Source organism: Sinocyclocheilus anshuiensis, unplaced genomic scaffold (assembly GCF_001515605.1).
Source record: "Sinocyclocheilus anshuiensis isolate Anshui unplaced genomic scaffold, SAMN03320099.WGS_v1.1 scaffold623, whole genome shotgun sequence".
Lineage (NCBI taxonomy): Eukaryota > Metazoa > Chordata > Actinopteri > Cypriniformes > Cyprinidae > Sinocyclocheilus > Sinocyclocheilus anshuiensis.
In genome coordinates, this window is record NW_015548226.1 from 598,500 (window position 1) to 612,974 (window position 14,475).

General features: G+C 37.0%; 1 protein-coding gene across 3 annotated transcripts; it reads right to left on the reverse strand.

Annotated features, from left to right (window-relative positions):
• Positions 1-2,092: 2,092 nt before the first annotated feature.
• On the reverse strand, positions 2,093-13,627 carry cldn19 (claudin 19). Of its 3 annotated transcripts, none has more exons than XM_016441425.1 (5): positions 12,947-13,627; positions 8,068-8,232; positions 7,500-7,584; positions 5,996-6,142; positions 2,093-2,962 (listed from the first exon to the last, which is right to left on the reverse strand). In XM_016441425.1, the coding sequence occupies exons 1-5, from the start codon at positions 13,167-13,169 to the stop codon at positions 2,914-2,916; spliced, it is 669 nt and encodes a 222-aa protein (XP_016296911.1). In that variant the 5' UTR covers positions 13,170-13,627; the 3' UTR covers positions 2,093-2,913. The 3 variants fall into 3 exon arrangements, with proteins under 3 accessions (XP_016296911.1, XP_016296912.1, XP_016296913.1); XM_016441426.1 differs by having other exon boundaries at positions 2,093-3,403; XM_016441427.1 differs by lacking the exon at positions 2,093-2,962 and having other exon boundaries at positions 5,986-6,142.
• Positions 13,628-14,475: the final 848 nt, after the last annotated feature.

The window sequence follows — 14,475 nt, forward strand, 5'->3', positions numbered from 1 at the left end:
ATAAACCCTAATCAAATAATTTAATAATCAATTTACAATGAATTTATACCCGTGTTGTACATTATGCTGTACGCCATGGATGAGCGCTTTGTAAAAATGAACGGATTGATTATTCAGCTGCGGGCGCCATCTTCTGGCGAGATGCGGGAATTCATTCGGCGCGTGACTCTCACGGTGCATTATGGGCATTCTCTAGCCGTTGAGCGTGCACCAGTTGTACACTCGTTTTTGCAGTGCATTGTGGGATTGAATGAGTGCACTCGACAACGTCCACTATGGTTTCGGACACCACTAAAAATGGCTGTTCCCTCAAATAGTGCCCTATTTTAAGGGTATAGGGGGCGATTTCGGACACAGCCCCTGTGTTTCCCAATGTTTCCCGTCTGCTGTTAAATGTCATCCCTGAAGTTCCAGTGTTTTGTATCCCTTTGTTTATTTGAATTAATTTCTAGTTGAAGTGTTCTTCTGCGTCTCCTTGTTCCTTCCTCCCCGAGTGACCGTGACAGAACAGCAGACCTGACAAAATAGTAAGCGTCGCCCCTTCTCCCCGTTTTATTGCTATTTTGAATGTTTTTTTGTTTTCCTTGTTTTCCCCGCGGCATGGAAACTGCCGCATGTTTCGCACCGAAGATGAGCCTGCCGGCCGCCGCAATGACAAGCCTGCTGTAGAAGTGCTGCTGTAGCGTCGAGACAACACATGCACCTTAATCATTATTTATGTAAATATGTATGTTACAATTATGAAAAGTTTTTATAATAAATTGCTGACAGTACAATACTGGACAATGATGTAATCTGCCGAATTTACACTTCAATTATGAGACTACAGTGTTTCCTATACATTGAGTACGGGTGTTTTTATATCACTATTTCTGAAGGAAACCGACTGTCTTCAGAAAATTGGATGTTTTTTTAATTTCTTCTTGCATACTATCTGATAAAGCAGTGTTTGTGAGCGGAGCGCTGCTTTGTGTACAGTCTTACCGGGGAAACCTCGATCTCTACCACTCCAACAGCGCCTCCTCTGGCAGAGAATGAATTTGCATATATATGCCGCCACAAATAGAGTGCAAGTCTGTGGGAAACACTGGACTATGGTATAAATAAATTCAACTGTATAACAGTTTCACTGCAATTCATGTTATAATGTTAGAACTAAATAACAATAAAAATAATACATATGTACTTATCTGTACATAGTAAATGCAGTTATTTTTAAGCGGTTGTTGACATCCTATCTAAAACGTGATTTAGCCAAAAAAAAAACAATAACGTTACCACTCTAATATGCCTTGCAGTATCCATGCATGTAAAGGTTCTGCGCCATCCTCTTGTTCAATATTCTCTGGGTCTGAATCCGGCTCAAACTGATATGGCAATATTGACGCCATCCTTAACTATACCGGAGCAGATGGAACTTGCTGCTTTGGCAAGGGGCGTGGCAGTACTGAAACACCATCTAAGCTGTTCGCCAATCACAACGCACTGGGACAGCTAACCAATCACAACACATTTTGTTTTTTCGGAAGGCGGGCCTTCATCAAACCCAGAACTAATCGAACCGTTTGTGCCAGGCTGGGGAGAAAGGTATTGTAATAATGTAAATAATGCGTTTTTCGAACCACCAAGCATGAGAGCATGTTATTTGAGAAATTCTAATATGAAGTGATTAGTCACATGGCAAAGTAAAGCAAAGCAAAAATAGCAACATCCAGGTCCAAAGAATCCGGTGCCATCCAAACATCTGCCATTTAGATGAATGGTAATAATAATGGATCCAGGTGCGTTTGAACTGCTTGTGTTGCCTTTTTCTTCCCAGACTTCATTTAGCTTGTTTAGTTTAGAATCATTTAGCTCACCATATTGTTGTTGACTAATATAAAATTCTTTGGCTTTGTACTTCTGTTTTTATCAATGTTTGTGAACAGATAAAAAAGTGTATTCAAATCTTTTCATTTTTTGTTCACGGTTCTACATTAACAGTCCTGGTCAAAATATCATTTTGTCATGGAATATCACAAGTCATGTGACAACAGACAAACAGCACTTTCCCCAACTAACACACACAAAAATATATCTTTGTATAGTTTATTTTATTTTAAAACAGATGAACAGAACGCTTGATACATCATATGAGATTATACATACTTGAATATTAGATAACATAATTGGTGGAACATGAACTAAAAAAATTTCTAATGACAATTTACAGACTCTGCGACCACTTCAAAGACATTATTTGTGATAAATAGTGCCTTTCAATGCAGGTTGAATACGATTCACCAAGACAAATCATAAGTGCACTAGAGAGATTTAATTGTATCTGTGTCGCATGTGGGTCTCTTTTGAAGCAAAATCAAACGTGACAAACCCCTCAAAGTTTAAGTACCATACATTTTATGAACAAGAAAAAAATCAACAATTGATTTTACCATGGGTAAAAGATCCATCTCATATAAGAATAGAAACTATTAGCAAACTAAAAGACATTTGTGAGTCAAAACACAGTTATAGTTCAAAGTATATTACACCGCACATATCGAAGATTTGCATCATTATTTAAATGCATTATAATGTACCCTGAATCAATGCTCTCCAGATGAGTGATATAGTTTTTCGGCAAGTATAACTCCAACTGTAACAAAAAAAATGACATATTTGTCGCACACTTTGCGATAATGCTGTTGTGGCTCACTCCTTATCAAATTTCTGACATTTGTTTTATACTACAGTAAAGTCATGTTGTTTGGAAATGCATTGCTTGGCTTTATGAACCTCTGCATTGTCTGTATTACAGGGATCTAAATCTAGAATTAGGTTCTACTGGAGTTCTTTGCTTTTTTTACCGAAAGAGTGTCTTGTCTGTTGCCAAAATCTAACAGCTTGTGACCCACGAAGTCGCCCTCTCCCAAACTACAAGTACTGCTCCCCTTTCTCTGCTGGAGAACTTTTAACATTTCCTCTGCAATTTAAAAGAAAAACAAAACATGTTTGAGTTACAAAGAAAACGGAAATCAGATCCACCGTTTCAGATGTATTGCAATGCAACAGTCCATGCTTTGTAGGGTGTTTTCACATACATGCTACAATAATACATATTTACAAAGGCGGTTTTTATGGGGTCACAAACAAAGAGGGGTTTTGGGGGCCACACACACAACAGATACGGGGTGACGATTTTTCAAACACGTTTATTGATCAGATGTTGAAAAAAAGGCACACAGATTTGAAGTATGTAGGGTGTAGAAGGGACATTTGTCCAGTCATACAGACAAGCGTCCAAATTTGGATTCTAGGTGGGAGTGAGGGACACAGATACAGAGAGTGGAGCTCGGACAGTCCTCGAATAAAGGCAGGGAGGGTTGGTCAGTCAGGGAAACTAGTCTCACTCAACAACTCATCCCTGAATTAGAGAAGAGAAGAAGACAGTCAGAGAAGAACAGCATTAGAGGAACCTGGGACAGAGACAACTGACGAGAGCCTCTCGGTTCATTGGGTGTTAATACGTTATGTGGCACCACATAGACATTTGCTGTTTGTTAGCATGGAATTGTTAGGAAAAATGGATGATGGAAAGTGCATAGACAGCTTGTTTGATATGCCAACAACTTCAGATCTCCGAGAGAAGGATGAGTTTTGAGTTACATGACATTTGCATGCTTCAGAGGTGGTTGTGAAGTTTCTGTTAGTAAAGGAGAGTTAACTTTTCACCAGGTCCAAAAACTAACGCCTCATTGTTTTTGGAGACAGGAGACAAAACTTTTACTGTCCACCAGTTCAAAACGATTTTCACATTACAGATTACAGATAATCTGAATCTAAAAGGATGTGGGAACAAATTCACTAAATGGTTGCACATGTTATTCCAGCACCTCTTTGCATACTAGTCCAACTTATTTTTAACATAAGATCAGGCCATTTGTTACTTGAATTTGTGAGGTTTCCGTTCAAAACGGCTTCATTGGAATGATTATAAACAATACAATAGTGCCAAAGCTTTTAATTGTCATTCAATTCTAGTTATTTTACCTGTACAAAAACAGTGTTATGCTGATTGCAAACTGGTGCAAAACTTCATTATCATAACCATAAAGGCACCAGCTTATAGCACAAAGAGTTTCACAGTTTGCTGTACTTTCATATTTTTTGATTATTTACCAATAACAGTTGGTCGGAATCGGAAGTCTCACACATTTAAAGAAAATAGGTTATTTTGATGTTGTAAAATAAGGTGGACATGTGCTGGTAAAGTGCTGCGCCATGCATGTTTAACTTGTCATTGGGCCTTTTTTATTTTAGGATGACGAAACATGCAGAACAAACGTCTGTGTAAATCCATTTTTATGCAAATCATTGCATTTAATTAAAACCAGCAATATAAGAATGGTTTCACAATGTAATCACGTACAGTTTACCTACAGTTTGGTGTGGTTGTGTTTCATAAATATGTCATTCATTTTTTGGGCAAACACGCATTCCTTTCTATGTAAATGAGGTTAATTATGGAATGCACTGGATTCACAGACTGCTGCATTATTTGGCTAATGTTACATTGAGCTAATAGATATTATTTATTTATGGTCTGGATATTCTGCTCACATTGAGCCATTGTCAGGGCACATTTTTGTGAATAGGATGCAAATTGTGATCAGCACTAATTTTGTGGGTGTTTTGCCTGATTTCTTTTATTGAACTAAGTCCAAGTAAACAGAATTATCAGTGGTGCAATTCATTCTCAGTGAATTCTAAACTCTTTTCTGACACATACTTTGGTCTAAAACCAGTGTCGGACTTTCCCTCGAAAGTGCTTTGTCTAAATAGCATGTTTACATCTTGCGCTGGAAGTTTTTGACTCAAGTCAGCCAATTCTCAGTTCCCACACTGGAGTGCTGGAACTCAATGGTTTAAAATAATGTCCTCTATGGTTCTAGTGGAATTCCCTGTACTTCAGCGGACGGTGGAAGTGTCGTAACTCCTGGTCTCTTCAATGTGGTGTCAGTGTGACCGTGGCTGTCAGGAACACGCATAGCTGGCAAACAGAGCTCCCACCATGCAGAACAGACCAGCCAATCAGAACAGCCATGACACGTTTCTATCTACAGGCTACATTCGGATTGAAATACTACTTACTGAATATTGCACAGTGTATACTGTATAATGCCTACTATTAATATACAATATAATGCAAAACAGAATGCATTATACATTGTCACATGACTTCATTGTTGCATTGTGGAATACTGTATTCTGTGCAATGTGCTGTCTTTTATGCTGTGCATTATGCCAAATGTAGTAGGTAATCAATGTATTCTATGCACATTTTTCACAGTATACATGTTATATACTGCATAAATCATAAGAGTAGTATGCTAGTCCGAACATAGCCTCTGTATCCCACATTGAATCCGTTCTCTTTTGACTTTATTTGCCTTTTAGTTTGTTGAAAGGCAAAATAAAGACTGTGAACTCTTTTAAATCAGTTAGACTTTGTTCCCAGATGATATTTTAAAAGTCATTAATTGTACCTGGAAGTTTTCTATGAAACCCATGTAAAATTAATACAAAAAAGAGTCCAGTGTAAATTATAACTTCTTAGGGATTTCAGCTTCAAATTGGTTTGTAAAGTCTCTTTTTTGGTGAAAATAGGATTGCCTTAATTAAAAAGCTTATTTAGGTATGTTGGGAAAACTGTACATGTCAATAAAGTACAGAATTTCCACATTCTTCATGAAAATGAAATTATAGCCAAATACATGCTTATACAGTATCTCTGATAAAAAAGTACACAAACCTCCTTGACCGTAGGCCTAGACAATGTAAATATTTGTCCATGTAATAGTTTAGTTTGTGTGTTTTGAACCTGGATAAAACGGTCAGTGCGAGTGAGAAGGTGTGCTCATGGTGGGAAGAGCTCTGTCTCTTGTACCCGCTGCTCTTTACATTTACAGTTTCTCCTTTTCTGCAGTGCTTTTTATTTTGTTGTATTTACACGTACTCCCTGGCTGTAGAGGGTTGAGATTGCCGGTATAACTGCTGTCCTCTACTGTCCTCGTTAACGCAGGAGCAGCAGAGGAACGAGCCGCCCAACATCATCAGGATGGCAGCCGCCCACCCTACAAAGAGGGCGGGGCCAAACTCATACCTGAAAGACAGAGAGGCCACGCCTTCATTTAACAATCACAAGATAATGTAATCAGGTTATTTTTATGTTCAGATAACATCTCACCCTAAGTTCAACAGAAAACAAAGAAATGCACCTTTATCCTATATATGTATATATATATATATATTAGGGCTGTCAGTCGATTAAAATTTTTAATCTAATTAATTACAGGGTGCTGCGATTAATTCATCTAATTAATCGCAAATTAATTTGGCTGTAAAAATACCCCCCAAAATAATTTAAAGCTATTATCATGTTAAATTTTTAAGCTACAGCAGCCTAACATAAATTATGGAGCATAAAAGAAGATCATTTGAGAAACATCTCAGTATTTGTTGTTCATGCAATGAAAGTCACTAGTGACCAAAACAGCTTAGTTACCAACAGTAGGCTATTCAAAATACCTTATTTTATGTTGTGCAAAAGAAATTGAGTCATTCAGGTTTGAAATATAAGGGTGAGTAAATGATGACAGAATGTATTTATTTATTTATTTTTGGTGAACTATCCCTTTAAAGTTTTTTTTTTATTATTATTTATGTATTATTTATTTTAATAAACAAAATTATACTCTAAAGAAAAAACTAAAACTACCAGCAGGTGGCAGTAAATGTCTTTATGAGTCGATTCGTTCAAACGGCTGATTCATTCAGGAATTCAGTAAACAGCTCTCTCTTTGAAACGCGGATTAATTCAGAAACTAAACAGTAAACACTGCTGTGTTGCTCTGAGACGCACAACAGTTCTGCTGTGGCTTTATAGGTAATATTTTCATTGGCAAAACTGAACAAAAACACAGAATATTGTGTTTAAAATACAGTACAATAATAACTTCTTATTTACTTAACTGTTGTATAACATTTGCACTCGTGTTCTTCGTGACAAAAACAGCACTGGTCTGATATCGCTCTCGCTGCTGGTGTGATATCGCTTATAATACAAATATGAGACACAAACTCATACTCGTACATATTTTGCCCCAATATCTTGAATTTTAGGGCATAATGGAGTTGTTGCCCTGCACTAGTAGAAATTTCAATATTTCTACTCAAACATAACTTTGTAAAAAAAAAAAAAAACATTTTTAAGTAGAAATACTGAAATTGTATTTTTTTTGGTAAAAGGTACTACAATAATTTGTTCTTTGTTTTATTTACAACTTTAAAAACTCATTTTTAAAGTGTACAAATAAATATTATGTTTTATTTATTCTATTATATAAAACAATTATGTGTATATTTACAGAATGCATTTACATAATAAATTGTAAAATTATTATTAAATACTAATATAAAATGTGTATGTGTTATATATGAAAATCTATTAATGGTCCTACCTGGCGTTAATTGGTGTATTCGGATCGAAGAAATGGTTGGAGACCTGTGTGGCGTACCATGACACAGCCACCAGCGTACACACACCTAGACATGGTAGAAATCACAGTCTTAGCACTGTCTTTGACTATATCTCTGTTTGTTTACTTTCAGGCTTTACAGAATGTGCTAATGTGACCAGACTAGCCACTTCCTGTTTACTTCTGCATGTCAGAAGCGATACAGCGACTGAGGACCAAAACAGACCTCAAGAATGTGGAGGCTAATGGAGGAATGTCAGTTTATTTACCAAAACTAATTTACGCTGAATGATTTACTGAATTCTGAGGTATGTGTGACATTGACCTAGATAACGCAATTTACTCATTCTTAGCTCATGTAGATTGTAGTAATGACTTTGTTTACGTTGTCGCTCACAGTCTGCAGTTTCTTAGTAAGCTTACTGGTATGATCATCTCAAACCAATCCAGTGTATATGAGCATTACAAAGACAAATGGTCATGTTTTTACATACTCTCACCAAACCTACATAATAAATGCAGTGTGTTTAGCGTGGGTTTGGAGACTCACCTGAGATCAGGAACAGACTCCCACCAGAGATGGCGATCTTGCTCTTGGTGGATGGGTTGTTGTCACCCACCTTTGTGCATTTCATCCCAACCACACTCACAATGATAGCGATGAATCCCATCAGCACTGAGATCACCATCAGAGCTCGACACGTCTGAATGTGGACTGGGAGAAAAAAAAAACAGATTTGAGGGATATTCATTCAATTCTGAGTAATTCTGACAAACAAATTCCCACAATGCAAATCATAGACTTAATCCATTTAGTCTTTTTTTTTTTTTTACCAGTAATATATATATATATATAGAGAGAGAGAGAGAGAGAGAGAGAGGGAGAGAAGATTAGATATTGGGTGTAAGATATTAGATTAGATATTAATATATAAAATAATATAGATACATCTTTAAAACTTACTTTACAGAAGAATTTGTGTTTTGCATTTGATTTATTTTTGTGTCCATTATCCCTTATTTTCACCTGTTTTATGCATAAACATAATTACAGTAGTTTTTTCTGCATGTAGTCTACATTTGACACACTAATTGTTAGGTTCTGTAGACAGAATCCTCACACTGAAAATTATATTATGAAACTGTATTTTGTTTTGTAGTAAAAATATGTGTTTATAATATATTATTAATATATTCATATTTTATAACAAATAAATGTCTTTAAATCAGTTTATAGAATAATCTGTTTTACATTTTATTTTGTCCTTTGGCCTGATTTTCTCAACACTTGTTTTTAAGCATAAACATTCAAGTATTTAATTTCTTATTTTCCGCCTTTTTTGCATTTGTCTAAATGTGACACTTGACAATTATTAGGCTATATAAAACTTGTTTTATCAAACCTGTCTGTCAATAACATGTCCTGGTCTTGTTTCACCCCAAAGTCAAAAAATAAAATAATAAAAAAAAAAGAACATATATTTCCAAACTCTTAATGCTTTTAAAATAATTTTTACCAACGCAAAATGTAAATCTTATATTTTTTCTTCTGATTTTAGAGGAACATTTTATTTGTACATGTTGTGGACCCATTAAACTCCCCCAAAACCTACAGAATAAACATTTAGCATCATTTTCCTGGCTATTTAGAGTATTGTTTGGTAGTGATTTTTAGCTGCTGTACTACATTAAAATTCCATGAATAACCCACATGGTGTTCGGTTCATGCATAATGCTGTAGGAGTGACATTTTTACATGTTTCGCACAGAAGGGATTACTGTGGCTTCCCTACAAAGGGGGATTGTTTTCAATGCCTGTGTCTCCTTTTGTATGTCAGCTACATGCTAACATACCAGTTCAGCATGGATAATGACTTCAACTTCAACTCAGAATCACACAATAGCAGCAGACCACCAACACCTTTGAACTGTCCATGCATTGTTATACACATCTCCTCAAAAGAAGAGTTCAGATGCCACATGTAATGGGAATCACTTTTGTAGCCCGCCCATTTTCAGCAGAAGCTTTCAGAGTGTTGCATCAAACATGAATCGAAGCCATAAAATAAGTATAACAGCATCTCAAAGAAGTCAAGAACTGAGGAGAGTTTATCACACGACTTTTGATGTTTGATTTATGCGCGAAGAGGCTGCCTTTGAAGAGGGATTTTAGTGCTTTATAAGAGAGGTCTTATTTTATGGTCTTTCATCCTTGTTTTGCTTCAGTTCTTGATTTGTAAGGAGAGCGTTTCGTGGAGTAACACCGTGATCTCAAGGTCATGTTTGAATGAGGGTAGTTAGACTCCGGGTGAAGGGTGGAGGGTCCTCCCACAATCCCTTGTCCAGTGCCAACGTTGGCAGCGCCTGGCACGGACGAAAGGAAGGCAAGCGCACGTACAATGGCAGAGAACATGCTTCAAGAGAAGCTGCATGTGAGGCTTGGCCATTGTCTATTGTTTGAGCTTGTGGGCTGCTACACACGTCATTGAAAACATCTCTCAATGCCTTCCTCACACAAATCACTTATTTATGATGTCATAATTATTTTTGACGCCCTCCACGAGGATTTCTAAAACATTGTTCTTACCCATGCAGATATAATATTTAGAACATAGAACCAAAAGTTTGAAAGTCTAGTTCAATTTATTATCAGATAGCCATAATTTGCATAAATTTAGTTTCCATTTCTTATCATATTTTTTTCTGGTTGTCTACTTGCATTATAGTTAATACTTTCTAAAAGGCTGTGCTTACTTTTCAAAATCAACCTTAACTAATAGGTTTAAACGAACCAACAGTGAAAGTTGAGAGTCTGTTAATGTGTTTCCTTAAAACCATTGACAGCAATAGAATATATATCACTTTTTTGTTTCAAATTTGTATGTGATTTTTAAATTTAGTTTTCTTTTAATGTATTTATTTTTATTTTACGATTTTATATGTATACATACAATAATGAATGTTTAAATATAGGCTATATATAATGTTAAAAACATGTTATATATATATACAGTATATATAGTATATACATACTTATAGTATATAAGTATATAAAATGTGTGATAGATAGATAGATAGATAGATAGATAGATAGATATTTTTTAGATATTTATTTATAGATATTATTTATTTCAAAATTTTAATCCCAGCTCAGTTGTTCCTTGTTTTTTTGATCAGGTTTCGTATTTTAATTTTTAGATTGACACAACAAAACACTATCATTTTTGTTTGCATTGCATGCAGTATTTCTCTGGGCACGTTTACAGTGCAAAGTTTTATAACTTTGAATTACCGTAGCTCAAGTGTGCTTCATAGAGATGTTTTTTTTATCCTAAATACTGTGTTTAGTTGTCAGCACATAATAACAGTTATTCAGGAAAAGACACTAGAACTTCTGCAGAAAAGGGGCAAACAATGCAAGTTTGTGGGAGGCTGTCTGTACATACAGAAGCCAGAACATTGCAGTCACTATCCAACCAGATGACCTAAGGCTGGGAGGAGGGGGGACAGTGGAATCAGATGGCCCCGTCACCCTTTGTGGGCCGAGGCTTATAGATTCCACCACCAGCATTACAGTACTGAGTGCAGTCTTTGTGCATGAGTGGCGGATGTGTGTGATAGAGATGCTATGAAAGCCAAATGATATTCCACAAAACCTAACAGTAATTAGACAAAAAGTAGCAGCCGGGGTCATGAAAGTTCTTTGGATGAATGTTTCCTGCATAAATCTGTCAGATATTATGTGGAAAGTTGTTCCTTGATGAAGCAAAGTGGCATTAATGCCTGTATATTAGACAACATTGCTGTGGTGTTTGCTTTGGCAATTCAACAAAGCCTACAGCAATGATGACTACGATTAATGGCGCTCTTCAAAGTAATACGATTTTTTTAAATGGTTCTTTGTAGAATTTTAGGTTCAGCAGAGAATATTCTCCTTATAAATAACCATTCTGGGCTTCATAGGATTCTTGAGGTTACTAAATGTTTTTTTGGAGATTAAAACAGCTTTTGATGTTGCGTTATACTTTGGTTCTTCTGATCGACAAATTGGTTTCCGGGTTCTTTAAAGCAGCAGTAGATGCTCTTTGTGGAACAAAGTTCTCCAATGACATCATGTAAGAACCTTTTTGGTTCCGTTTGGAATCTTTACTTTATCAGTCAGTCAGACAAAATCTGTAACAACAAATGTAGTCATCTTAGTTGTCGTCAAATGTTTGCATATAATCTCCTCTAAACAACGATAAAGGCGACCTGTGTGTTGTGTGGGGATGTGCATTCTGAACATATCTATGGTGTTTGCCTAAACACTGGCCTTTTCTTCTCAACACGACTGCCATTCATCACTTCAAAACAATACGCTGTTATTAAAGCAATGATGCAGAATATAAGATGGCAAACTGTTTTCTCTGAACCATGCCACATTTATATTTCATTTTCATTTTGAAAGTGTCTCGTAACTCTTCAGAACCGTTACATTGTGTCACTGCCTGCAATGTTGTAATATTTAACCACAAATCACAAACAGATGTGGCTATGATGCTATTTGTCATGAAAAAAAAAATGTAATAATTTTAAACGCGCAATCATCAGCCACCATTTATAATTGATTTTTAGACACGTCTTCTTCCCGGTACGGTCCCAGAAATAGATGAGAAGTGACTGATTCTGATTAGACGTTACAAGTCCCCACAAAATTGACAATGACAGTGGCGCTAAATGTTGCTTAATCGCCATGTAATTGCATTCCACTGCATTTCAACAGTCTGGTAGAGTCAGTGCCTCAGTGAGGTTAGTGTCACATAAGACTTTCATTATAATATGTCAAAATGCACATATTTTAATTTGATCGATTAAACGAGTTGATTAAATCCATGTGCACACAGCAGCTCTGTTGATTGCGCTTTTTTGCCACCAACCTACTCTAGCCAAAGAATCTTGATTGAATTATTATTTCATATAAAGTTTTTTTTTAGATTTGTATTATACATAAAACTTGAACAAATGTATCATATTCTTAAAAATAAAGGTTCTTTATTGGCATCTATGGTTTCATGAAGAACCTTTAAAATCCATGGAACCTCGCCATTGCACAATAGTGGGAAAAGGTTCTTTAGATTATTAAAATGTTCTTCACACTAGGAAAAAGTGGTTCTTTTAAGAACGGTTCTTTTGGGAACCCAAATGATTCTTCTGTGGCATCGCTGTGAAACCCCCCCTTTTGGAACCTTTATTTTCATCAAAATTTAACATACCTATGTCATTCTAAACCTATATGCCTGACTTTCTTCTTCTGTGGAACACTTTTGAAGAATATTTTTGTTTGTACATTACAATACAATTGTATGTACTCATACAGGTTTGCAATGACATGAGTTTGAGTAAATGATGGTAGAACTGTGAACCATCCCTTTTCTTTGTTTAGTACTTACCATCCAGCGAGAGCAAGGAGTCAAAGATCTTGCACTGCACCTGGCCTGTGCTCTGAGATGCACAGGACATCCACAGGCCTTCGTACAAGCCCACGGCCATAATGATGGCGTCCCCTGCATACGAGGACTGCTTCCATTGGGGCAGCACCGTAGTGGAGATGATGCCAATCCATCCACCCAGAGCGAGAAAATAGCCCAGAAGCTGAAACCCAGAGTTGGCCATAATTGTCCTTTTTAAACTTCTGTTTCAGTGTAGAATTAAACTGAGTTCAGTGAAGTTCTCCAGTCAAGAAGCCACCTGCAATTCCCTCAAAAACGTGCAAAAAAATCCACCTCTCTCAGAATGAGTCGAACGAGTCGAGATGAGCAGTCAAAGTCTGTCTGATTCTCGCCAACTCTTCGGTCACTCGCTGTATCCCTTTGTAGCTCTCGTTCGATTCAGTATCTCTCATTTGGAGGCTTCCTGTGACATCCCTTGATTCTGTCTAAAGCTGAGTCCTTCAAGTCTCCTCTCTGAAGGTACCCCACTTCTGGAGGTTGTGGAAAGAGCGTTTGGGCTGCCCAGGATACCGTCAGGATGTGGTTGAGTGCTGCTTTACTGTCTGCATAGCTGTTCTTGTCACACACCAGTGTGTCTGGATGGTGCTCAGGGGGCAGAGCAGCAGGAATGGGGGGGAAAAAAGGACGGAGAATACTTCACAGACAAAAAAAAAAGAAGCCTTGACAGAGTGAATGCATTGGGGGGTGGAGTGCCAGGCTGATGATGACTCTCTGATTGGTGGTTTAGTGAAGAGAAACGCCTACTGAAAATAGTGCAGGAGGGACTAATTAAGCCCAGATGTCACTTGTGGAGTCAATCCGCAAGAGTGGGATGTGTGATACGCCACAAAGCCCTAATTGTGTAAAATTCTCAAAGTGAGCAAGTGTCTTCAAATCTTCACAATCACGTGTGGATTAAAGTTATTGCTCCTGTGTCAGAAATGTGGCATCTGTTGGGTGAAGTTGTTTTCCCCATTTGAATGTGTTCCCGCACTGACCCTTGTGAAGCACTACAGAGGCGCATAAATCAGCGTTTAAACTGTGCTCATTTGAAAGGAATTGTCACCCACACACAAAAACTCTTGCTTCTGGTGGAGATTTAGGGGTTTGCCTGTGACAGCTCAGAGGATCTCCATGGGAACGCGCTCGGTTTAATCACCGAGCGAGGGAAACACACAGCGGGTCTTGCTGCATGGAATGGAGGCGCCTTTTGGGTCTGATCACGGAGCAATTGAACAGATTGTGAAGAACTTTCAGTGACAAAAGTAGAAACTGATTTCATTTACTTTTGTGAAGAGAATGTGAGAGACTTGCCAATGCAACAATGCCACCATGATGCCAGGCATTGATATGCTGTTGCTAAGGTGTTCCGCACTAAAAAAAACAACAATTGCATATTATTTTCATATACTATTACTTAAAAAAAATTAATAAAAAAAATATATATATATGTATGTGTGTGTGTGTGTGTATATATGTGTGTGTGTGTG

What these genes read in the sequence shown, in the direction of transcription:
- cldn19 (XM_016441425.1), bottom strand. Translation starts at nt 13,169, where the DNA reads ATGGCCAACTCTGGGTTTCAGCTTCTGGGCTATTTTCTCGCTCTGGGT. An exon ending in GAGTCTGTTCCTGATCTCAG is followed by an intron (nt 7,585 to 8,067) that starts GTGAGTCTCCAA and finishes TACCATGTCTAG; the next exon opens with GTGTGTGTACGCTGGTGGCT. An exon ending in AATACACCAATTAACGCCAG is followed by an intron (nt 6,143 to 7,499) that starts GTAGGACCATTA and finishes TCTGTCTTTCAG; the next exon opens with GTATGAGTTTGGCCCCGCCC.